Source organism: Ipomoea nil, unplaced genomic scaffold (assembly GCF_001879475.1).
Source record: "Ipomoea nil cultivar Tokyo-kokei standard unplaced genomic scaffold, Asagao_1.1 scaffold1026, whole genome shotgun sequence".
Classification (NCBI taxonomy): domain Eukaryota; kingdom Viridiplantae; phylum Streptophyta; class Magnoliopsida; order Solanales; family Convolvulaceae; genus Ipomoea; species Ipomoea nil.
Genome location: NW_017617454.1, coordinates 3,162,858 through 3,190,853, shown reverse-complemented (window position 1 = coordinate 3,190,853; position 27,996 = coordinate 3,162,858). Strand labels below are relative to the sequence as shown.

Below are 27,996 nucleotides of genomic sequence, written 5' to 3'. Positions count from 1 at the left end.
GAATCACGTGCAAAGAAGGTTCTCCGAGGAATAAATGATTCTCGTGACGCTTTCCCAATACTCATTCTGACCACAAATTCCGGTGGTCCAATTGGTGATCGGTCGGGGTAGAACTTTCGCAATCGGACCCAAGGTTTGGCGATGGTGGATTTTTCGGCGGGCTCAATAGTGTGTTGACCGGCCCCAGTTTGGTGATCGGCTGGCTCCTGAAACGAAGGGGAGGGTGGTGTGGGCCTCGGTGTGGTTGCGGTAGATGATTGACGTTCCGGCAGTGTTGAAAGAGATGAAAGACAAGAGAGAAAGAAAGAAAGGGTAAAATAGGAAATAAAATATAAAATCTATTCCTGAGAACTCATTAATACTAGCTCTTGTAATAGCTATTCCCCTACAGGAGAATAGGCTATATTGTTTTCTAGAATAAAAAATTTTACCAAACAAAAGAATAAACCTATTACTAGAAATGCTATATTATTCCAGCCTATTCTACAAACCAAAAGTACCATTAAAGTAAAAACCCTCCACTATTGAGGTTGTTCTAAAAGCATTGACGTTCGCCATTGCTTTCCACCTCACGGATTACATCATACGTGCCAGGTGTACGTTTTACTACGGAGGATAAAACAAAGTCAAGATGGCCGGCCGCCGGGCTTTCCAACAACAATTTCAATCATTGCCTACATAAGCATGCATTGCCTGTCCAATAAACATTCAAGAGCTACACATTTTGGCTGAGTTTACAAGACTTGTGAACCAGTTCCCATCGCTGAGAAAAGGAAAATGGCAGCTGCAACTTGTTATGAAAACGAGCACCCAATGAAGGCGTTTGGATGGGCAGCCACAGACGCCTCTGGAGTTCTTTCTCCTTTCAAGTTTTCCAGAAGGTATGCCAAATAATATAATTTCTGTTTGGGTCATCCGTAGCGAATTGAATGCATATATAGTTGTGAAAATTAATTTCTGGGTTTTAATGGGTGCAGGGAAACGGGCGAAAAGGATGTGCAATTCAAGGTTTTGTACTGTGGGGTATGCCACTCCGATCTTCACCAGCTCAAGAATGAATGGGGTTTCACTACCTATCCCATTGTACCCGGCCACGAAATTGTTGGTGTGGTGACTGAGGTTGGGAGCAAGGTCGAGAATTTTAAGGTTGGCGACAAAGTAGGCGTGGGATGTCTGGTTGGATCCTGTCGCAACTGCGAAAATTGTTCCAGCGATCTAGAAAACTACTGCCCTAAAACTATACCAACTTACAATGCTAATAAGACCATGACATTTGGTGGCTACTCCGACATCATGGTGGCCGACGAGCACTTTGTGCTCAGGTGGCCGGAAACTTTACCCTTGGAGGCTGCTCCACTGCTCTGTGCCGGAATCACAACTTATAGCCCCTTGAGATACTTCGGACTTGACAAGCCCGGAATGCACATCGGCGTTGTCGGTCTAGGCGGCCTTGGCCATATGGCTGTGAAGTTCTCCAAGGCTTTTGGAGCTAAGGTGACGGTGATCAGCACCTCCGCTAGTAAAAAGGAAGAGGCTATTCAACGTCTTGGTGTAGACTCGTTCTTGATCAGCCGTGACCCACAACAAATGCAGGTAACAATATTATTATCCATAATTCTTTTTTAGGAAACATTGATGGTATAAATTATTGAGGATAGATTGATTATTAATTAATTCTTGGTGGTATTCTGATTAGGCTGCGATGAACACATTGGATGGTATAATAGACACAGTTTCTGCAGTTCACCCTTTTCTGCCATTACTTTGTTTATTGAAAACTAATGGAAAGCTGGTAATGGTTGGTGCCCCGGAAAAACCACTTGACTTGCCAGTGTTTCCCTTGCTCATGGGTAACCACATCCATCTTTCAATCTATACCAGGCATAAGATGATAAGAGTTGAGTTAAATATACACACACATATCTTAGTTACATACTTATATTTCTGGAAATGAATAACTACTACAGGTAGGAAGCTAGTGGCGGGAAGTGTGATTGGTGGAATTAAGGAGACGCAAGAAATGTTAGACTTCTCGGCAAAGCACAACATAACACCAGATGTTGAGATTGTTCCGATGGATTATATCAATACTGCCCTGGAACGTCTCGTGAAAGCTGATGTGAAATATAGATTTGTGCTGGATATTGGCAAAACGTTAAAATCTGATTGAAGATTAAGTTAAAGACGGAATTTTGGTTCCTTTTATTCGCATGGGAAGGGGTATGAAGATATGAGGGGTCATTGGTAACTGAATATTATGAGATCAGAGTTTCAAACGTTAGCCTGATATAGTGATATGAGCTGCGCTGCACTGTTTGTTTAACGTAATAATGTTGGCACAACATCGTATTGTATGGCGTTGGCAAATCTGATAGTTTGATGCATATTATTATAAATTTCATTTCGTGAAATGTAAGTCTTCTCTCTACAACTCCATTATTGTTGTAATATTACGATGAGAACAGCCGTTGACAGGGGACACTAAATTAGCATATAGATATGTAGCTACTAAATTATATGGAGTAACATTAAAATTTAGATGGGGTAGTTATCAACAAGTCAACCTTCCTAGAACAGAGGAGTTAATTCCAACAATGGTCCTCTGACTATATTGATTTTTTAAAATTAGTCCCTGACTTTTAATTTGGATATTTTACATCTTTTGATTTTCAATTTCTTTCCAATTGAGATCTTTTCGTCAAATTACGGTAAAATAGATTTTAAATGAAAGGGTAAAGTAGTCATTTCATCTGCCTAATGTATAATTCTTCATATTTCTTCTTTTTATATGCGACTTCGGGCATCAGATTCACTTAATTGCTTAATCCCTAAAGGAATTTTGTTCTTCGAGTGAATTTAGGGATTAAGCAATTAAGTGAATATGATGTCCGAAGTCGCGCATACAAGGGAGAAATACGAAGAATTAAACATTAGGCAGATAAAATGACTACTTTACCCGTTAATTTAAAGTCCAATTTATCGTAATCTGACGAAAGGACCTCAATTGGAACGAAATTTAAAGTTAAGAAACGTAAAATGTCCAAATTAAAAGTCGATGACTAATTTTAAAAATTCAATATAGTCGGAGGACCATTACTGAAATTAACTCTGGAATAGTGACTCTGTACTCGACTTAGCTTGACACACCCAGGAGATTAAGTTCAATGCGACTTGTGGATCTATATATAAGTTTGTAAATAAATGAATTTGTTAGGAGTTTTCCTTAAACCATTAAAAAAAAAAAAAACAGAATTTTTCTTTAGGTGTGTTTGAAAATCAGAAAAATAATTTTTGAAAAAATATTTTTTAGAAAATGAGTCATTTTATAGAAAACATTTTCATTTCCAGTGTTTGATTGTTTTCTAGAAACTGTCTTTGTTTGGTTTATTTTATGAAAAATGAGTAGAATTGTATAATTAAATATTTTAATTGTTTTATTTAAAATATAAAAATATTCATAATAATATTAAAAATAATGTTATTTATTTTTTAAACCAAAAACCTCTAGTTTCCGGCGACCAGAGCACCCTAGAAAATGTAGGAAACTAGACCAAGGTTGTGCTTGTCGATGTAGTTGTGGTTTGTGGAAAATGACTTCCGTCAAATTTTTTCGGAAGTCATTTTCTCCCAAAACAACATTGTTTTCCCTTTGACCGAAAAATGATTTCTGTTAACTTCGATTTTCCAGGCTCTTCCAAACACGAAAAACTCGGAAAATGATTTCCAGAACACACCCTTAGGGTGTGTTTAGAAACTCGAAAAAATGATTTCCAATTTTTGGCAATGAGGAAAAACATAGTCAAAGGAAAATCATGTCTTGGTCAATGAAAAATACATCAAATTTTCAGGAAAATGACTTCCCTTTTTTGGGAGAAGTCATTTTCCATGTTCGTTCTCTGCCCTCTCTACCATGCCTGTCTGTTGGCCGCCTCTTGCTCACGCCAGGTCAGAAACCAGTAGGCCGCATCGGAAACCATATGGCCGAGTAGTTTTCGAAACCAGTCGGCCCTATTGGTTCCAAAACTAGTTCGCCAATGTGATTTTGCAGTGAGATTTTGCTGTATTTTTTTTATGTGATTTTGCTGAAAATTGTTATTATAAATGTTGTTATATCTAAATTAGGACTATATGTGGCAAAATCACTAAACTCGATGGACCTTGGCGGGTATTAACTATATCTAAATAACATGATTAAAATGTTTAATTATACAATTATGTTCATTTTTCAGAAAATGAACCAAACACCTAAATACAGTTTTCTGGAATGCAACCAAACACTCGAAATGATTTTTTTTTTTCTCCTAGAAAATGACTCATTTTCCAGAAGCCATTTTCCTATTTTCAAAACGAACCCTTAGAGGAAAAGGGCATATAGGGGAAATAAATGACTTAATATTATTTTTATAAAAGTTTAAAGGTCGAGTTGAAATGTCTAGAATAAGGTTACATTTGTGTGAGACCATATCATGGATCTTTATTCGTGAAATGGGTAGAGTTTAGTCGGGTTCTAAAAATGTAATATTTATATTGAAAATGTAATATTAATTAGTAATAAAATGTTTGTTACTTATACAAGAAAGTATAATATATTTTTGAGAACAAATGTAATACTTTTACATTTTGATGTACAAGTATTACATTTTTCATCAAAAGTATTACATTTTCTCTTATTAGTAATGTTGACAAGTGTTTATTACTTATAAGGGAAAATATAATACTTTTGAGAAAAAAATGTAATACTTGTAAGTCAAAATGGATAAAAGTATTACATTTTTTTCAAAAATATTACATTTTTTATATAAGTAATAAATATTTTATTTCTTATTAGTATTACGTTTGACATTATAAGTATTAAATTTTCATCTTGATCAAACTCGATCCGACTTGACCTGTCGCACAAATCCTCACACAAGTTTTTGGCCTACCAGTGACTTTTCGGCAAATTATACCGGGGACCGCGGTCCACAATGCATTATGGTCTAGACATCAAATATACAGTGCAGTTTCATTTCAACACAACTACAGTATCATTTTTATATAACTACACTTTCGATGCAAAATATGCACTCAAATATGTGAAATCTATTATTCAGTTTCATTTTGTATACACTGCAGTTTCATTTCAACACAACTACAGTTTCATTTCAATTCAATTGTAGTTTCATTTGATAATATAATAAAAATAATACGTGAGACAATGTCAATTTAGATACACTATAGTGTCTGTCGTTTTGGACCACGATCTACAAAGCTTTGTGGACCGGGTCCATAGTATATTTGCTGCGACTTATCCACTAAAAATATGCTAGCCAAAGTTGAATTTTATGCATATCTTAATGCAAACCGAAGCACTGACGTTGGCTATTGCGCGTAACTCGCCAGATGTCCTTCTAAAAAGCAAATTCAAGGAATCTATAGGGCCACCTTCCGGTCCAACTAGAACTTTCCTGCGTCTATAATAAGGATGCATTGCCTGTCCACTAACCATTCAGTTCAATTCTGTCCACATTTTGGTTGAGTTCACAAACACTTTTGATCACTCTCATCTCAAATTCTAATCTCTCCCTAAAGGAAAATGGCAGAAAATTCATACGAAACAGAACACCCAGTGAAGGCCTTTGGATGGGCAGCTAGGGACACCTCTGGCGTTCTTTCTCCTTTCAAGTTTTCCAGAAGGTATGCCAAATTTGTGTTTGGGTCAATATTGAATGCATATATAGTTGTGAAAATTAATTTCTGGGTTTTAATGGGTGCAGGGAAACGGGTGAAAAGGATGTGCAATTCAAGGTTTTGTACTGTGGGGTATGCCACTCCGATCTTCACCAGATCAAGAATGAATGGGGTAACACTACCTATCCCATTGTTCCCGGCCACGAAATTGCTGGTGTGGTGACTGAGGTTGGGAGCAAGGTCGAGAAATTTAAGGTTGGGGACAAAGTAGGCGTGGGATGTCTGGTTGGATCCTGTCGCAAGTGCGAAAACTGTGCCAGCGATCTAGAAAACTACTGCCCTGGAGGTATACCAACATACAACGCTAATAAGACCATGACATTTGGTGGCTACTCCGACATCATGGTGGCCGACGAGCACTTTGTGCTCAGATGGCCGGAAAATTTACCCATGGAGGCAGCTCCACTGCTCTGCGCCGGAATCACAACTTATAGCCCCTTGAGATACTTCGGACTTGACAAGCCCGGAATGAACATCGGCGTTGTCGGCCTAGGCGGCCTTGGCCATATGGCTGTGAAATTCGCCAAGGCTTTTGGAGCTAAGGTGACCGTGATTAGCACCTCTGCTAGTAAAAAGCAAGAGGCTATTCAACACCTTGGCGCAGACTCGTTCTTGATCAGCCATGACCAACAACAAATGCAGGTAACAGTTATCCATAAATACTTTTCTTTGATGATTATTGAATTATATTGTAATTGGTTGGTATTTTGAGTAGGCTGCAATGAGCACATTGGATGGTATAATCGACACAGTTTCTGCAGTTCACCCTATTATGCCATTACTATTCTTGTTGAAAACTAATGGAAAGCTGGTCATTGTTGGCGGCCCAGAAAAACCACTTGAGTTGCCAGTGTTTCCCTTGCTCATGGGTAACCACTAACCACACATCTTTATATGTAATTAACAGAGTAAAACTGATACACATATATTTATATCATAATTATATATTGTGGTTATGGATAAGTGCAGGTAGGAAGCTAGTGGCCGGAAGTGGGATTGGTGGAATTAAGGAGACGCAAGAAATGCTTGACTTTTCAGCAAAGCATAAGATAGCACCAGATGTTGAGATTATTCCAGTAGACTATATCAACACAGCTATGGAGCGGCTAGTAAAAGCTGACGTTAAATATAGATTTGTGCTGGATATTGGCAACACATTAAAATCTGCTTAATTAAATCAAGAAAAGAGAAAATTATGAGAGTTTCTCAAAGTTTAGCCATATTGTATGGGCATAATATGATATGATATGATCTGTGTACGTACAACTCCAGTATTATTGTAATGTTTCAATAATCCCATTGGCTTAGTTGTTTATTGGTGCGGAGATCATTTTATGAATATATTTTTTGTTTGAGCGTGCAAAACTTACGTGATACCTGCTACGTCTATTATACCTTTTTAGCATAAAGTAAAAGAAATAAAATGTTCAAATTATATCTCCAACTACACTCGAAAATGTAATTGGACAATTCAATTCAAAAAGAAAAAAAATAATTACATTGGATCCTTGAACTATTCAAAACTATTCAATTCAATCAAAATTAACATATCCTTCTCATTAACACTAATGTGATAGTCAAATAAAATTTGATATTCGAATATTTGATAAATACGAATAATCCTGAATAAAATCGAATTGAAATCTAATAGTAAGCTATTTGACTCAATTCAATTCGTTTACTCCCTACTCTCTTCTCTATCTTTTACTCCACTTGGTCTAATAATTCTTTTTTAAGAAAAAATAAATAAATTAGCCAATAAACTAAGCCTGAAAATGTAATTAAATCATTTAATTCAAAAAACTACAATTAAATTCCTAAATTGTCTAAAATTATGTCATTTGATCAAAATTGACATATTTTTATAGTTAATGTGGCAATCATCATATTCAAAAATTAATTTTTTAAATTTATTTTAATAATTTTAAATACAATAAAGAGTTAATTTCACATTTGGTATGTCTATTGGAATTTTGGTAATTTCAATTCACGATTTTTAAAATTGTCAATTTAGTACCTTAACTATTATTCATTTTTTATCAATTTAGTCAACCCGACCAAATTGCATGTCAAAACTTATCGAAAAATATTAATAGGTAAAAAAATGAGGATTGTTAAAGAAGAAAGATAAGAGAAGTAAAAAGACTAAAATACCTCTTTATTTTACCTATTAATATTTTCCCATGAGTTTTGGTCGGTGTGATCAGAATTGATAAAAATTGAATAGTTAAGATACTAAATTGATTATTTTAAAAATCATAAATTGAAATTAACAAGACTTCAATAGTCATAAGATGAAAAGTAAAATTAACTCTAAAATAAAATTTAAAAAACCTACCCTCCCCCGTATTCGTCAGCTTTTTGGCTCCGGGCGAAAATGAAAGTGTTTGATTTGTTTACCCTAGAAGAGAGGATGAGAACTGATTGTATTATATTTTCTGAACTTGATTACAATGAGATCAGATGATGTGAATATATAGAATAGAGAGTCACAGTGTGACAATGATAAGAAGTAGAGAGTCACAGTGTGACAAGGATAAGAAGTTCTAAACAGACTCATATACATAGAGTCCTAATACTCCCCCTCAAGCACAGTGTATACTAGTAACCTGTAGCTTGTCCCTTAAGGAAGAAAATCTAGGTCCAGACAGAGCTTTGGTGAAGATATCAGCAAGTTGATCCTTTGTGGAGATGAAGTTGACTTGGATATCGCTCGAAGCTACTCGATCACGAACAAAATGATAATCAATCTCCACATGCTTGGTGCGCGCATGAAAGATTGGATTGGCACTCATATATGTAGCTCCTAGATTATCACACCATAATTTTGGAATGGAAATACCCGGAATCTGTATCTCACGCAATAATGACATAATCCATAGAACCTCAGCACAAACATCTGCAAGAGCTTTGTATTCAGCCTCAGTGGATGACCTGGCAACAGTTCTCTGTTTCTTGCAAACCCATGATATAAGATTACTCCCCAAGAAAACAGCAAAACCACTCGTGAATTTTCGATCATCAGGACAACCAGCCCAATCAGAATCAGAGAAAGCATGAATGTCTCTAGATGAGCATCGTCGTATGCGTAAACCATGATCAACTGTTCCCTTAACATACCTGAGTACCCGTTTGAGCTGCTCCCAGTGTGATATGGTGGGAGCATGCATATGCTGGCATAACTGATTAACTGCAAATGATAGGTCAGGTCGTGTGACAGTGAGATATTGCAATGCTCCAGCTAGACTCCTGTACTGTGTGGGATCATCATATAGATCTGAATTGAAGGGGACACTTTTCGAGACAGAGATAGGTGAAGAAAGGGGTTTGCATTCAGACATTCCAGCCCGTTTTAAAATATCATTCATATACCGTTGTTGAGATAAAATAATCCCATTGTCACTCTTAACTGTTTCAATACCCAGAAAAAATTTTGGTTCACCAAGATCTCTGATTTTGAATGTAGCAGACAGTTTGGATAAGAGCTAAGACATAATACCCTGATCACTTCCCATACCCTGATCACTTCCCATTACAAGAATGTCATCCACGTACACCAATAGATAAACCAAAGCAGAGTCTTTAGAGTAATAGAACAAAGAGGCATCTGTCTTGGATGCTTGAAAGCCAACCGATAGTAAGAACGTATGTAGTCGATTAAACCAAGCTCTGGGAGCTTGTTTTAACCCATATAGAGATCTTTTTAACAAACAAACATGATTCGGGAAGTTATCATCAATATAACCAGGGGGTTGCTTCATATAAACTGTTTCAGCCAGATTACCATTCAGAAAAGCATTATGAACATCTAGCTGTTTGATAGATCACCCAGATGATAAAGCTAGAGATAGAAGGAGTCTTACAGTCGTGGGCTTTACCACTGGACTAAAAGTGTCGAAGAAGTCCTGACCTGGAACCTGATTAAAACCTTTCGCAACCAGCCTGGCTTTATGCCTTTCAATAGCACCGTCAGCCTTTCTCTTCGTACGAAACACCCATTTACAACCAATAATATTCATACCTGCAGTGGGTGGAACTAGAGACCATGTGTGGTTATGCAGGAGAGCATTGAATTCTTCGTCCATGGCTTCACGCCACTCAGGATATTTAACAGCTTGAGAGCGACATGTGGGTTCCGTGGGATGCACCTGAGCTGCTAGAGCAAAAAGAGGAGCATCTGCGTTGCTGCGAGTGGCCATAGAGTGAGTACGGACATTGGGCCTGATGGACCGCCCACGTGGACGGCCTCGCCGGCGAGCAACAGGCTCCACAAGATCACCCGACGAGGCAGCCTGTCCGGAATCCACGGCTGGTTCGAATGAAGCAGGTAGCGGCGGTTCTGGCAGCTCATCATTGGACACGGTAGGAGTAGGTGTGCTGTGACTGAGAACAGATTCCGCCCAAGGTCCAGAAAACGGAGTAGATAGATCCTGCAAAGAAGTTTTAGTAGCAAAGGGGAAAACTTCTTCATCAAATCTGACATGCCTGCATGTGTAAATCTTATTAGTATGTAAGTCCATGCATCTGTACCCCCTAAAGGACTCAGGATAACCTAGGAAGACACATGGAGAAGACCTGTATGACATCTTATGACGATTATATGGTCGAAGATGAGGGTAGCATAAACACCCAAAGACACGAAGAAAAAGATAGGAAGGTGGGGATTTATGTAACAGGAGATGAGGACTGGAGTTATTTAATACAGAAGATGGCATTCTGTTAATTAAATAGACAGCAGTCTCAAAGGCAAAATCCCAAAATTTCAAAGGAACAGAGGCATGAGCTAGAAGAGCCAGACCAGTTTCAACAATGTGACGATGTTTTCGTTCAACACGACCATTCTGTTCATGTGTACAGGCACAAGATTGTCTATGTTGAATTCCTAATTGAACAAACAAAGAATGTAACTTTTTGTACTCAGCACCTAAATCAGACTGAATGGCCTTTATTTTGCAATTAAAGGACCGTTCAACAAGAGTACGAAATTTATCAAAGATGACATAAAGATCAGACTTTAATTTCATAGGGAAGAACCATGTATAACAGGAATAGTCATCCACAAAGATCACAAAATAACGGAAGCCAGAAGTAGATAAAGTGGGCTCAGGACCCCAAATATCTGTGTAAATAAGATCTAGGACTTGAGAACTAGAGGAAGCAACACGGTGGAGGGGAAAACGGGCAGATTTGCCTAATTGACACGCATTGCATAAAGAATTATGACAACGAATATTATCACGAGACCCACTAACCAAACAAGAATGAAGTATATGGCTAAGAACACGGTTATGAGGATGACCTAGACGATTGTGCCAAGTGGAAGCCGAGGCACGAGCGGAAATAAACGCTGACGGAGACGAACTAGGTAATGAAAGTGTGTATAGTCCCCCCGAACTATTGCCCCGAAGAAGTATTTCCTTGGTATTGATATCTTTCACAACAAAAAAGGAGGGGTGAAACTCAAAAAAGACTTTATTATCGGATGCAAACTTCTAAACAGATAATAAAGAATTAGACAAACGCGGAACGTGAAGTATATCAGACAATGTAAATGATCTAGAAGGGGTATTAAAAGAGGCATGGCCAACATGACTAATAGATAAACCCATACCGTCACCGACACGTAAAGTGTCATTACCAGTGTATTTCTCCGATGTAGAAAGAGCAGCGATGTTTGGAGTTGCATGATTTGTGGCTCCAGTGTCCAGAACCCAAGTATGAGAATTTGACGAGGTTTTAGCAACTAAACCATTTTGAAACACCAAATTAGCCTGAGAACCCGGAGCCCCTGAATATCGCCAAAAACAGTTGACTCCCGTGTGACCGAAACTTTTGCAAATTTGACACGGATCATTATAGCGCCAAAAACAATTGGCTCTCGTGTGACCAAAACGTTTACAAATTTGACACGGATCATCATAGCGCCAAAAACAATTGGCTCCCGTGTGACCAAAACGTTTACAAATTTGACACGGATCATCATAGCGCCAAAAACAATTGACTCCTGTGTGGCCGAAACCTTTACAGATTTGACACGGATCATCGAAGCCACGTTGCTGACCTCCACGGTAATTAAGGTTGCCATCGCAGAGCTGCATCTTCTTGATTTTATGAATCACAAAATCCTAGCTAACTGATACCAGATGAGAACTGATTGTACTATATTTTCTGAACTTGATTACAATGAGATCAGATGATGTGATTATATAGAATAGAGAGTCACAGTGTGACAATGATAAGAAGTAGAGAGTCACAGTGTGACAAGGATAAGAAGTTCTAAACAGACTCATATACATAGAGTCCTAATAGAGAGTAGGTTGTATGTTTTATGGAAAACTCTTCTTACCCCTCCTAATTTTTTTTCCTTCATGATATGGCTTCTAATAATTGGGTGCAATGAATTTAATGTCCCTACTAACTTTTTTAAAAAAAAAAATCAATTAAATAGTTGAGAAAAAATAAGAGTTAATTCTATTAGAGGTCCATTTTTTTTTTGTGACAATAACCTCTGATTTCTAGTAACCATATTTTTTAACCGATTTTTATTAAAGTCCTAAACCAATTAAAACGATTGAAACCGGAAAAATAACAAAAGAAAAATATGAAACGACAAAAATATCCTTACTAAAAATAGGAAAAGTCGTCTGGAATGTTAAATGACAAAAACGATAGTCTGAGACTAAATTTGGAATTGTCACCAAAGACAATATGAGACTTCTGGTGAAATTAACTCAAAAAAATAATTATCTAAATTTTTTAAAGGATGAATAGCATTACTTGTGCATTATTTACACTGGAAAATGTTTTTTGAATGGATAATGACAGATGCGTGTTCGATCCGCATTTGACAATTTTCTTTTCACAAAAATTATTTTCGCTTCTCAGTTGGAAAATTCTCCGGATCTAAAAAAGTTTCCATTGACGAAGCCAACTTTTTCTTCTCCGGGATTTTCTTTAGTTTCAAGGCTGAAGTGGAAGCCGTTGATTAGACTGGCCTTTTATCTTTTTCACGGAGAAGACGATGTTATCCGGAGGCGGATATAAATAAATAAATGAAAAATATAATACTGCTAATACTCTCAAATTCTATTCATTTCACAAAATTTTGATGTTAGTATTTTCATTGAATCCGGGATGTGTTGTAATTTGGCCTATCAACTAGCTCAGTTCTCGCGTGATGTTTGCACGGTACTGCTTCTTGATTGTATGTATATGAGTATATAGAATAAATAAGTAAAAGGGAGATGAAGAACACAATGTATAGAACACAATTTCATAAGACTATCTTTTCATTAAGCCTTCACCCTCAATTTATAGGGACCATTACAACCTTTCACATACTTATCATAAACAAGATATTAAGTAGAAGGCAAATGAAGAGTCTCAAGATTAATGGCCACTAATTGAAATATTTATAACACTCCCCCTTGGCCATTAAATAACTATACTCATGCCTCGTTAAAAACCTCGCTAGAAAACCCAGTGGGAAAAACTAGACGAGGAAAAGAGTACACGAAGTATATTAAACCATTGTGTTGCACCGGTTGCCTCATTAAAAACCTTAGCCTAAGAAAACCCAGTGGGAAAAAACTTAGCTAAGGAAAAGAGTACAATCATAAGCCTTCCGGGCATAATCTTCAAGATTTCAAGGGCCTTCAGGACTATCCACTCAAGTGCACCAATATCGATTGCCTCATTAAAAACCTTAGCCTAAGAAAACCCTGTGGGGAAAAACTTAGCTAGGGAAAAAAGAGTACAACCATATGCTTTCAGAGCATAATCTTCAGGATTTCAAAAGCCTTCTAGATTGTCCATTCCAGTGCAATTAGGGGTTGTCGCTCCCCCTGAAGATAACAATCTTCTAAGCCCACGCATCCCAATTTTATGAACATATTACTCCAAAGTGGATGTAGGCAGAGACTTAGTGAACATATCTGCAAGATTGTTCAGTGGGGAAAACATTCTCAACAAGAATTTTACAACTCTTCTAGAGTTCATGTGTGTAGAAGGATTTATGTGCAACATGTTTTGTAAGGTTCTCCTTAACAAAATTATTACTTGCTTGTGCAACACAATCTTATTTGTCCTCATATGGGACATTGGGGGTAAAAATATAGCATAACCAGATTGAGACTTGGCATCATAGGGATCAAATAAAAGAGCCAGTACCCAAGTAGCCATCAAAACCACATGTTGGTTTCTCACATAAACGTCAAAATCTTTATACCTCGAAAATGCTGGAGGATATGTTAAACACAATTTCAATATTTCATTGTAGAGGGAGCACTAAACGTTGCTAGCAATTTCATCGCAAATTCAATATCAGGCCTGATGCGACTATAGAACTTCTAGTTCTATAATAGTGCTCCAATAAAAATATCAAGTAATAGACTTCCAGTCCCAAAATATCCTCATTATCATTTTCGAGTCTAAATTGTCCTTTATCTACTTCAAGAGATTATTGGACAACCGTTAGTGTGATAAGTAAATAATACTTATCCATATAAAACATCTTCAAGACATTTTTCAAGTAGGCTGACTGGTGTATAAAACATCTTCAAAGAAAAGCTCGATCTTCACGTCGAGACAATACTTGGGTTTCCCAAGTCTTTTATTTCAAAACTCCATCTTTCGGCATGAGCTGATATCACCAAACTCTCTATGTGTTTCATTGATATTTAAAACATCAATATCGACTGATCTGAGGTGATAAATAAATAACTCCATTAGCAATTCGTTAACGAACACATAATGGTACATATTATTCGCATATTCCTTCTTTGGGAGGAAAACACTCAGTCAATAATATTCAAGTCATACAAAGACTTGGTAGTTTAATGGTACACGTTGCGATTTTCACTTTCCTTATTTCAGAAGTGTTCAATCCATCAGGGATTTACAAATAAATATTAGCGTCTAATGACCCATAAGTTTGCGGTCATGACGTTCATCAACTGCATATTTAAATTTATAATTCACTGCCAATAATGTTAATATGCGGAACATAATGGCATATGTTGTGGGAGAGAATATTTGATCAAAATCAATTCAGGGTCTCTGCGTAAACCCTTAAGCTACCAGTCTCGCTTTATATCATACCACCATATTGTTTGTATTTCTCTTTCGTACAAACACCCATTTGTAACCTACAGGGTTAACATTAAATGGTGTACGTGTTATAAAGAGAATACAGGTTTAGCGAACTGAGCTATACATGCCTTAATTGCTCCGTTATACATAAAAAATACCAAGGCACAACTGGTGCCTAGCTCTGGATCCAGATTCTCATATAACGAGAACAATTTGTAAAGGCAATTCTGTTGTCGACAACTATAACATTTTTCATAAATCTCTCCCATATATATAAAATAATGGCAATTTCTAATTCAACCAGACTCTAGACATTTCCCAAAGATATTTTTATCTGGTCGTTCCGCATCCCCAGTATTATGATTTTGGGTGCACCTAAAATTTTACTGGGGTTTTCGCCTTCTGAACGAATGTCTTCAGGACATACTTCTTTAAGCGATTTCAAGAATGACACCATTTTCTACTAGATTTAGCTTTCCGCGGATTATACCAACATGTCTCCACGCTTCTAGCGTCAAGGAGCATCGGTGGATACATATGGTCCAAGTTGGGGAAAATATATAAGACCTAGTCACTCTTTTTATGATCAATATATATATATTGGCATATTAATTATCTTCTGAACTTCCAGTTCAGTTTACTTCTTCTGAACTTCTAGTTCAGTCTACCTAGTACGTGGATTCAAATATTGAAGATCAATCATTCATAGAATTTCCCGGCATTCTATAAAATTTGAACTCTTATCCCCCCCTAATGCCGTGAAATGATCTTCATAAAGTGTGCAGTCAGCGTACCTAATTTATATATTGATCCCTTATCATGGGCTCTAAGAATTTAAATAACAGACGGAGGTTTATAATCAACATATACATGCCCACAAAGGTACGCTATGGTGGTGATATAGGAAAAAGACTGCACACTGTGAATAAAACGCAGATGGGAAATGTTTGGTTTTATACCACGTACTAGGTTCTAGGGGAATAATTATGATATGCAGTAGGTGAGATTGTGATAACCACAATAGCATATAAAACTGATGTCCCCAACAAGAAAATATATAATCAGATATGAAAGCATACATATCAAATGATATTATAAGGGTACACAACAATCATAGGGAAGCTATGAAGCTTGTCAAATAAAATAGATCTTCAAGATCTCCCAAAAATCCTTATCCTCAACTTTACATTAGTTCACTCACTGGTTTGGAAATTGCTTTGTGCAAATTCACATGATATAATTCACTCCCCCATTTGCTTCGGGCAAACTAACATGAAATGATTTATTCCTTCGTTTGCTTCGGGCAAAATGATATGATATCATTTTCTTCTATCTTTCAAATTAATAACATATAAATCAATCATATCATGTAAGGCATAAGTCAAGGATCATTTTTATAAAGGGGTATAGTATACTACCCCTTAAATAACACAAAATTGCACTAAGCCATACTCGGAGATGGATTCGACATTTTGACATCTTAAATTTAGTCAAAAGATTATTATCATAATTTATTGATAATAGCAATCCTTCTGGGATTGATAATAATTCAATTTTGAATTAGCAACCAGTCAATTTCATACGAAAATCATGTTGCATGCATGAGAAAAAATTTTCATAAATAAGCATGCAAACTAAGAGGAGTAACTCCGAGAAGTAAACTTCCTCCGAAAAATAAAGTTCCAGAAAGTAAAAAACATTCGAAAAGTTAAATTTCAAGAAGTAAGATTAGAAAGTTAAGCTTATAGAAGTAAACTTTCCGAATAGTCACTTCGAGTAGTAAAATTAGCAGGGAAAAAGTGAAAAACAGCAAAGTAAAATAACTTTGCATTCATAATAATTTGCGTCAAAAAATAACTTAACTTTCCGAATATTGCGGTCATGAATTAACTTTTCGGATGCTTCAGGCATAAACTAACTTCTCGGATGCTTCAAGCATAAGCTAACTTCTCGGATGCTTCAAGCATGAGCTAACTACTCGGATACTTCATGCTTCAGGCATGAACTAACTTTTTTTTGGCCATGAATATATTTTCATGCATTGTTCAAAACATTATCCTGACACCAATCATTTCTTCATCAATACCTCGTCATTTCATTATCTTCATTTATCGCAATATTTGCTTCAGGCAAATTAGCTAGAATCATCAAGATGAGGTTCATTCTCCGATGACCAAATGCTTTGATGCGCGACACGTAGGGATCAATGCCCTTCAGACCCAATTGTTAGCAAACCTGCTTCTGGCTAGGATTTTGCCTCGATGGGTTTGGTCGTCCTTGAATATCTTGATCACTTTGTTTCTTATTCTAAGCTCGAAACTCATACCACACCGATTATAATCTCGACTGCAACCCCTTATAAAGTTACTCAACTAGGTAACATTATGTGCTTCAAGCACCTGTGCAAAATCAATCAGACATGCACTTTTGATCCTTCATCAACAACTAGTTATGATTCTTAGCCACAAGGAGTGCTAAAATCAGCTTAGGATACTTCGCATAATTTGTTGTCTTGTACTACTGCTGGAGTACAAATTACTCGCATGAAAAGTTGGCAATGTCTTTCCAATTAAATATTTATCTGAAACTTCTTGTTTAGAGTTTCAATTGCGAGACTATTTTGTGCATAGCTGAATTATAGTTAATCATTGACTTACATTATAATCTCAAAATTAAACATGAGATTAAACTAGCCAAAATGTGTCTTGGGGAAGAACATTTGATGACTTTTGGTCGGAATAGTCCTTCAGGGACTTCCATTAATGCAAGGGGTTCTTTTTCAATCAGATACTCATTTTTAAGATCGTGGTTCAAGTGGTGACATATGAAAATGAGAGCTTGTGCCTTCTGGGCATCTGTGCTCTGTGACTTAGCAACAAAAGCTTGGCTCAATTCTTTGGATGCCAAATAAATTTCAATATCTAGAACCCAACAATTGCTTCCTTCATAAGCGAGTTCAATAAATTCACATTTGACAATTGAATACGTAATCTACAAAACATATATCATATGTTCTCATATACATTCATAATATCACATGTTTATAGCAAAATAAGGAATTTAACATCTTCTAGATGCAAAATGAACTTTCCGAGATGAAGTCAAAAGATAAAATCAGAAAACAAATTGATCTTTCGAATATACACAAAAACCGAAATGGTGCAACATGAATTGGTGAGGCAAATACCAAATTGATGCAACAAGCATCGACTCGTGTTTATATCATCAACTCGTGCTACAAGCAACAAGGCACGAATCGGTGCGAAAACACCGAATTGATGCAGCAAGCATCGACTCGTTTTATAGCATCAACTCGCGCTACAGGCAACGAGTGGTGTTTCATTCTCTAATACACCGAATTGATGCTCCCAAGTCATCAATTAAACTTTAAAGTCTTACTCACTCTTAAGCTTCCACAAAATAAACTTTAACAATCTTAATTAAAAATCATTCACAATTTTCTATGAAAGGCATGGTCTACAAGATCATCATTTGATGCAACTTTAGGAAGCAATATGACAACTTGAAAAAAAAATCAATATTTTGAATACATGTTCAAGCAATGGATGAAGAAACATCTTTTACATAAATATGCATACATGTTTCTTAGCATTCTAATACAAACACAGCAATCCGATGCAAACATATAATAAGGACCGATTATGCATTCGATATCCATAGTCATAGAACATACATGGATACATATACATATAATTTGGCATATAACTACATGTATTTACCATCTCAAAGCACCATGGATTCGTGGTTCATATAGAGCCTAACTCATATACAAGAATTGAGAGAATAAATAAAAATAATATGTATTTACAAATTCATGTATTTACCCAAATTCTTAACAATGTCTTGATAAGGGGTTCATCACTCAAAAGTTGTTAACAAACCAGAAGAATAATCACTCATTTTATAGAAACAATAATTGAAGGTTCCAAACCAAACTCATAGCCATATATACACATAATATTTATATATAAACAATGGCATATGATTAAAAAAAAAAAAACAAAATGCACGGGAAAATGAACCAATAGTACCGTTCGCCGGAGATTACAATAGAGACTCGTGCTGATAACGTGTTGTAATTTGGCCTATCAACTAGCTCAGTTCTCGCGTGATGTTTGCACGGTACTGCTTCTTGATTGTATGTATATGAGTATATAGAATAGATAAGTAAAAGGGAGATGAAGAACACAATGTATAGAACACAATTTCATAAGACTATCTTTTCATTAAGCCTTCACCCTCAATTTATAGGGACCATTACAACCTTTCACATACTTATCATAAACAAGATATTAAGTAGAAGGCAAATGAAGAGTCTCAAGATTAATGGCCACTAATTGAAATATTTATAACAGGATGAAGATAATTTATCATTAATTATCACATGGAGAATAAAAACGAAGGAATAGAAATAGGAAATACATATAATAGAATTCTAAATAAATAAATTATAATTTTCATGGCAGTTGGTGACAAAAGAGTAATTCTACATGTGCTCCCAATTCCTAGTTTCATTTTCTATTTTCTATGATTTGACATGCTTTGATTGCTCAATATAAGGATCATGATTTTTATCCATTCGTTTTTTTTTTTTTTTTTTCAATCAAATTTAAACACATAGGAAAGTAAAAATTAGAAGTAAGTTTTTGAAAGTCGGTGAAATATTTTTCGTGACAAAATTCTCCAATTGTGGATTGCTCATTTTTCTTCTACGTTAAGAAAACAATAATTTCAAGGTTGGCATAAATACTAGTAGTTGACATTTGACAAAGCTTGCTTCATTTTCTCCGGAGGAGACGAAGTCATTAACCTTTTTTTTCAGCCTCGTAGTAGAATATATATATAGTAAAAAGGAAAAAAAGTGACGTGGTTTCATAATCTATATCTATATCTATCTATATATATATAAAAGTAAAATCCTCCTATTTCATTTTCCCGCTCAAACTTTTGTTGTAAAACTTATTTGGTAACTAAATGTAAAATAGAAATTAATTAGAATTTATTAATTGATAATATTGTTTCCATTTTCACGTATTAACCTAATTGGTAAAATCTATTAATTGGTAATATTTTTTTCCTTATATTCATTTATTCATTTATTTATATTGAGTAATTGTATATAGAGATATAGATATGTATACTAACATACAACTGTTATTTCTCCATTGAAGACCTTGCAAAGCTATTAGATTGCAATTGGTGCGCACCTATATGAAGTCCCATAGAGAAAGGGGAGTAATTCCATAAAATTTAGAGAGTGCATATTTCACGATTAAGAGATATTTTGTTTTCAATTTTGCTTTTTTCTACGACTCTAATGTTTATCCTAACCCAGGATATTTCTCCGTTGAAGACTTTCAAAGCTATTAGATGGTGATTGGTGTGCATCTATATGAAGTCACATAGAGAAAGGGGAGTGATTCCATAAAATCTAGAGAGTGCGTATTTCACATCAAATGGTATTTTTTTCGATTTTGCTTTTTTATTTTTCTAGAACTCGTGTTATATATGAAATTTGGAAAAAGATGAATTACATAGCTACTTCCTATACTGCAAAAATAAATTGCAAAATAAAACTTTTCTTTTTACTCCATTGTAGGGAACTTCATGCTCATATACCAAGGGAGCATGTTGGTAAGTATTGTTAGCTTTTCAAATAATGAAAAGTTTATACCATTAAAAATTTTATGGTGATAAATAATTTTTGTATTTACAAAAAATGCACTCATTATTTTATGTTGTAATTCAACTATGCTACTTTGGTTAAAGAATAAAAAAAAAATGACAACTTTCCTAGACAAATTTATTTATTGAAATCATTTTCATCCTTGAAGTCTGTAGATGATAAACAGTTCATTGGTAAGTTTCATTTACAACTTTAATCTACATCTGAATAATTTTTTTTTTTATTAACATATTTGACGTTATTGATAGGGTCGTTGAGATATACTTCCCATTGGATAAGATCATTGCAGGGAAACCTTCTTAACTTATTGATTTTCTAATTGTATGTGTATACAAAGTAAATTATATAATTTGTTATTTTTATTGTATTTTGTATATGTATTTTTTTATTAAGTAGTTTATTTGTTTATAGGGACAATCAATTGAAGACTACAGTGTGAGATCAACATATACCAATAGTAGAAATCTTTTTTTTTTTTTATATGTCTTAATCATTATCATAATGTTTTTATCATTTATTTTTGTACATATTTTGTTTATGATTGTCATTTTTTTTTTCAGTTTATGTTGATTAGACCCCTCTAAGAAACATTATTGATATGTATGAGATGATTGAGGTAAACCGTAGCAATAAAACATTTTTTTTTTAAGTTGATGCAGTGACCTCAAATTTTATAATCATCTTTTGTCACTTTTTTAAATGATTTATTAGTATAAATTGTCACACTTTAAAATGTATTTTTTTAATGTTAATAAATAAAGTAGCTTAAAATAATACATTAAAATCCAAAGGATAAGCAAAGTATAATCTAAAGTATAAAATAAAGCCAAAGTTGTACATGTTTGCAAAGTGATGGAGCATTGTAATAGTCCCAAAGCATCCAAATAAAGGCATCATTTAACTTATTATTTCTTTCTTATCTCACATTAAAGGTTCAATACTGCAGATATATATAAAGTATTAGTAATAACATTGGTACTGCTAAATGTGTATATAACTAATTATTTATTAATTTAGGATCAAAGAGTGCCCTATATGATCTTAGAGCTCAAATTTTACTTTCAGATATATTATAAATAATCAACCTACATCACTACTATCTTATCTTCATATGAACAAAACTCATCATCCTTGAAGGGGTGAAAACAATTAAGAGTCCCTCACTACAATTTTCCTCTCGGTAATCATAGTTTCTTTCGTTTAACTTAAAAAATAAATGTTTCACATATAATAGTAAATAGAATTATAATATAGTAGAAAATAGAAATTAATATTATTGGTAAAGTATATATTAGTTGAAATTGTACTTATCTTTAGTAAATCGTTTTTTTTTTGTACGTACACTTCTAGAAGATTCTTTTGAGCCTTCAAACATGTGTTCATGTGCACATACAGAACTATAAACTGTCATTTTTAGATTGAATTCATCTTTCATGCGTAGTTGTATTTTCACCAACTAATTTAATAAAGCTTATTTTGTAAGCAAATGTAAAATGGATATTAACTAAAATCTTGGTAATATTATTTCCATATTCACGTATTAACGTAATAACATAATACCATATAGAAAACACATTACTTATATTCTATAATATAATAATATTTTTGGTAACATTATTGTTTGCAAATTCTCTGTATTTTTTTTTACGTATTTATAATACCGTGTAGAAAAGACATTAATTAATTATGTAATATCATAATATCATAATTGGTAATATTATGTATGGTATTACCGTGTAGAATTTTTGGATGTTTATCACCAACTAATTTAATACAACTTATTTTATAAGCAAATGTAAAATAGAAATTAACTAAAATATACTCTTGGTAATATTGTTTCCATATTCAATGCTCTCACATACTAACATAGTACCCTATATAACCAATTTAAACAATTTATTCTTCCAAAGGGAACATAAATATTTCACAATAATATTCTACATCATCAATTAAAAATGGAATGGAAATTAGGTAAATTGAAAAAAGAAATAAATATTAATAATTCACTAAAAATTTAAAATGAAAAAAAAAAAGAATTGAAGTTAGGTTAATTGGAAAAGGAAATGAATATTAATAATTGACTGAAAATAAAAAATGATCCATAATTGACTAAAATAGAAAAGGAAATAATTAAATCATTGCATTTTAATTTTTCACAATAATATTATACAATATAAAATATCAAATCATAATTATGTCATAAATCTTTCACAATTTTAAACAATAAAATGAAAATTAAAAATGAAACAAAAATATTTTAATAATAATATTCTACATCATCAAGTAAAAGTAAATTAAAAGGAAAAGGAAATATTTAAATAATAATATTCTACAACATCAATAGTAAAGACATATTTTAAACAATAGTAAAGGTAAATTAAAAATGCAACGAAAATTAAAGTGAAGCAGAAATATTTCAATAATAATATTATACATCATCAATTAAAATGGAACAAAAATTGGGTAAAAATTATCATTGCATATGATATTCGAATTGGCTAATTGACTAATTGAGTGAAAATAAAAAAGAATAATTGGCTGAAAATGAATATGACATTACAAATTGACTAAAAATATAAAAAGAAATGAATACTAATAGTTTACTACAAATAAAAAAAAAATGATCCATAATTGATTAATATGAAAAAAAAATATATATGGTTAGATCATTGCATTTTAATTAAAAATGGAACGGAAACTAAAATTTGACGCAAATATTTCAATAATAATTATACACCATAAACAGTAAATGCATATTTTAAACAATATTAAAGATAAATTAAAAATAAAATAGAAATATTTCAATAATAATATTATACATTATCAATTAAAAATGGAACGAAAATTAGGTAAAAATATCACTGCATATGATATTCTTTTTTTTGAATATACTGCATATGATATTCTAATTGACTAAAAATATAAAAGAATAATTTGCTGAAAATGAATTTGATATTACTAATTGACTTAAAATATAAAAGAATCGCTAATTGACTAATACTCTACCATTATATATTTTCACCCGAGTCACCTATCCTGATGGACTGAAGGTGTTAGCTCTATACAATGAAGGACTGGATTGCATTGCTACTACTAATGTCGTCTACAAAGAGGTTTCAATAATGTATAAATACAATCGGTGATATTATGTTTTTTAAATGACAAAATTGCTATATATCTAGACAAAGAAATATATATTCCATACAAATGAATTAAGATAGCAATTCATTCCTATAACTGAGTTGCTAGAGAACGAATACATTTGCCTAATTTATAAAAAAAATACTAAATAATGATAAATACAATCTCCAAAGTTACAGCACTGCATGCGTACACCTACACATTAGCTATTAATTTGAGCAATTATTTGCTCAAATTCAAACAATGATAACATCAAAACACATAAATAATCCAAACCATATCTTCAGTTGCACTATATAATATTTGATGTTCTAATTTAAATGATTATATATCAATCCAAATATTTTTAATATATTATAACAAATTCATCCCGTGCATCGCACGGGCGAAAATACTAGTTTATATAAATAGTGTCTTTATTAACGTTGGTTTTGTTGTTGCGTAATTATTACTAATTAGAAACAATATTATTACTACAAGTATATAACATGTTTTTTTAGTACCAAGTGGGACTCCCAAGTGAGAGATTAAAGTTCAAGCTTCACTGAGGTGATATTGACTCTTTTTGTTTTAGTAACTAGGTTAAGAAAGTAGTTATGAACAGATACTACACTGTGAGTCTGTGACAGAGTCAATAGTACTAAAAAAAAAAGATATATAACATGTTAATTGCAAATAATTTGACAAAGCGATCCAACATATCCCCAATTATTGAACTCTATATTAACAATTACAGAACTCTATATTCATACTTATAGAACTCTATATTCATAATTTTTGAACTCTTTTTTTTGAAACCGTGTCCACCTTGCAAGGTCGACATAGTTCCACAGCATAATTTGCCACATATCCCACTGTAGGCCTAATTTTTTTACGGGCTTTTGCTGGTTGGCCCGCAAAACTAGTGGGCTAGGGTTCAAGTAGCCCTAAACCATTGGGCAAATATGCTTAATATTTTTCAAAAAAAAAAATTATAATTAACAATTAAAATCATGATTCATAAATAAACATTAAAAGATTTTGCAAGAGTAAAAAGAAAATAACAAGAATTACATTACAAGAATAAAAATTAATAACATGTAATTTTTTACGGAGTAATATTTAAAGGGCATGTCTCGTTAAGCGCACATTTTTGCGGTCCATAATTTTCATGGTCCAAACCCACTCCATTGTCGCAAATTATGCTGTGCAACTGAATGCACATTGCAAGGTGCATACGGTTGCAAAACGGCGCCGTTTTGATTAAAAAAACGCGCGTCCCACTTAAAGAAGAAATCAGGTTTGATTCCCGGCAATAGTATTTTTATATATCCAGAAATTCATAACTATATAACCACAATTTCATAACTATATATCCACAGTGAATGAATGAAGTAAAAATCCACAATGAATGAATGAATGAAGTAAACATCCACAATGAATGAATGAATGAAGTAAAAATCCACAATGAATGAACTAAATATCCACAATATATGATTGAACTAAATATCCACAATGAATGAACTAAATATCCATAAATTCATAACTATATAACCACAATTTCATAACTATATATCCACAATTTCATAACTATATATCCACAATAATGCTATTGCTGAGAGTCGAACCTGATTTTTTTTTTTAAAGTGGGACGCGCGTTTTTAATCAAAACGACGTCGTTTTGAACCGTATGCACCATGCGCATGGTACATTCGGTTGCACAGCATAACTATTGCTCCATTGTAGGGTGGGTGCAGTCGACCAACGAGTTTTGATCCACTTTGACATTCCTAACTACATGTACATAATTTATTAACTAAATGTTTATAAAATCAACTAGTTATAAACACACGCGGTGTACGTGTAATTGAAAAATATCCAATAATTTTTTTAAAGATAATAAAATTATATGATTGATGTAAATTAACATACACATAAATCTTATACAGAGTAACTATTAGAAGATGAAATTTTGATATTTTTATAATAAGAAAGATTATTATAACTCATAAATCTTTTAAAAACTACATTGAATTTAGCTGATATTACTTGTCAAATACTCCATTTATGAACCTTTAATTTTAAATTTATTTATATACAAATGACATATTATAAATTTAGAATAATGATAGAATTACTTGACATGATATATTTATACTTAACACATCATGTACCCAAGCAAAAGTGATTGCTAACTAAATAGAAAAAGAAAAAGAAAAAAGAATAAAGACTTTACTAATTTAAACAAAATAAGGTCATTTTAAATCAAAACCTTGCGCTCCAATACATCAACCAACAACGGCCAACATGCATGTCATGAGTTAAATTACTTTGCCCTTAGGGTTGGGGTTCAACCTTTTGGAAGAATGAGTTAAATTACTTTATCTAATCTAATTAACCAAATAAATTAGGTCAGTAGTTCATGTAATTCAATTTATACGGTGATATTTAATTTTTAAAATATAATAATTAATAGCATCAATCGATTTAAAATGTCAAATTTAAAATCCCTACAGCTATATCATTACATACAATATTTGTTAAAAGAATTTGTTTTAAAAACATTTTCAATTATACAAGTAAATACTAGTCAATTATCTTGTGGTGTACAAAGTGATTCTTTGAAACGAGAGGTCAATTCTCAAAATAATAAGTAGTACAAGTAAATACTCTGTATAAAGTTAAGATTTTTAATTGGTTGAACTAATTGAATTAGTCCACTGGAACAAATTGAATTAGTTTGGGTGGAGACGTTTTACCCACCGCTTACGTCACGCTACCCACTATTCACAAATCTTTACTCTCTATATAAAGCACGCATTGCCCAGACCATTACTCTCACTCAATTGCTTGTGTTTCCAAGATTTCTGATCGCTCTTTTCTTGATTTTCTCAATAAGGAAAATGACAGCAACTTGTTATGAAAACGAGCACCCAGTGAAGGCCTTTGGATGGGCAGCCAGGGACACCTCGGGAGTCCTTTCTCCTTTCAAGTTTTCCAGAAGGTATATATATGCCAAATAATTTGTGTTTGGGTCAATTTTGATCCGTAGCGAATTGAATGCATATATAGTTGTGAAAATTAATTTCTGGGTTTTAATGGGTGCAGGGAAACGGGCGAAAAGGATGTGCAATTCAAGGTTATGTACTGTGGGATATGCCACACTGATCTTCACCAGCTGAAGGATGAATGGGGTAACACTACCTATCCCATTGTACCCGGCCACGAAATTGTTGGAGTGGTGACTGACGTTGGGAGCAAGGTCGAGAAATTTAAGGTTGGGGACAAAGTAGGCGTGGGATGTATGGTGGGTTCCTGTCACAAATGCGAAAGCTGTGCCAATGATCTAGAAAACCACTGCCCTGGAGCTGTACCAACTTACAACGCTAATAAGACCACGACATTTGGTGGCTACTCCGACATCATGGTCGCCGACGAGCACTTTGTGCTCAGGTGGCCGGAAAATTTACCCATGGAGGCAGCTCCATTGCTCTGTGCCGGAATCACAACTTATAGCCCCATGAGATACTATGGACTTGACAAGCCTGGAATGCACATCGGCGTTGTGGGTCTAGGCGGCCTTGGCCATATGGCTGTGAAATTCGGCAAGGCTTTTGGAGCTAAGGTGACGGTGATCAGCACCTCTGCTAGTAAAAAGCAAGAGGCTATTGATCATCTTGGCGTAGACTCGTTCTTGATCAGCCATGACCAACAACAAATGCAGGTAACTATAAAACTCTCCATTAATTACAGATATATATATAAATTACTGCCTTGAAGGGATAAGGTACTTATTATATACTATCATTGTTGGTTGGTATTTTGAGTAGGCTGCGATGAACACATTGGATGGTATAATAGACACAGTTTCTGCAGTTCACACTCTTCTGCCATTACTGGGTTTATTGAAAACTAATGGAAAACTGGTAATGGTTGCAGCTCCAGGAAAGCCACTTGATTTGCCAGTGTTTCCATTGCTCATGGGTAAGCACATATAATTAAATTGGGATTTGGGTTTTAATTAATATTGATGCATATTTGTGTGAACTAATTAACAGGTAGGAAATTGGTGGGTGGGAGTACCATTGGAGGGATGAAGGAGACACAAGAAATGCTAGATTTTTCGTCAAAGCACAACATAACACCAGATGTTGAGATTATCCCAATGGATTATGTGAACACTGCTTTGGAACGTCTCGTCAAAGCTGATGTCAAATATAGATTTGTCATTGACATTGCCAAAACCCTCAAATCTCAATAAACTTACATTAAACCACATTTGCTTTTACAAAAGAATATTTGTGGTCATGGAAGTCATTCGCAAAACAATATTATAATTTTGAGAGTTT

The 27,996-nt window shown here is 34.0% G+C and overlaps 2 protein-coding genes across 4 annotated transcripts; both read left to right on the top strand.

Annotated features, from left to right (window-relative positions):
- Positions 1–749: 749 nt before the first annotated feature.
- Positions 750–2,323, top strand: LOC109180302 (8-hydroxygeraniol dehydrogenase-like). Its single transcript, XM_019329797.1, has 4 exons — positions 750–881; positions 978–1,593; positions 1,697–1,850; positions 1,968–2,323. Exons 1-4 carry the CDS (start codon positions 778–780, stop codon positions 2,168–2,170), a joined length of 1,077 nt encoding a protein of 358 aa, XP_019185342.1. The 5' UTR covers positions 750–777; the 3' UTR covers positions 2,171–2,323.
- Positions 2,324–5,419: 3,096 nt separating this feature from the next.
- On the top strand, positions 5,420–27,996 carry LOC109180306 (8-hydroxygeraniol dehydrogenase-like). Of its 3 annotated transcripts, none has more exons than XM_019329809.1 (4): positions 5,420–5,676; positions 26,756–27,371; positions 27,478–27,631; positions 27,706–27,996. In XM_019329809.1, exons 1-4 carry the CDS (start codon positions 5,576–5,578, stop codon positions 27,906–27,908), a joined length of 1,074 nt encoding a protein of 357 aa, XP_019185354.1. In that variant the 5' UTR covers positions 5,420–5,575; the 3' UTR covers positions 27,909–27,996. The 3 variants fall into 3 exon arrangements, with proteins under 3 accessions (XP_019185354.1, XP_019185352.1, XP_019185353.1); XM_019329807.1 differs by lacking the exons at positions 26,756–27,371; positions 27,478–27,631; positions 27,706–27,996 and adding exons at positions 5,757–6,372; positions 6,446–6,599; positions 6,700–7,071 and having other exon boundaries at positions 5,465–5,676; XM_019329808.1 differs by lacking the exon at positions 5,420–5,676 and adding an exon at positions 26,492–26,651.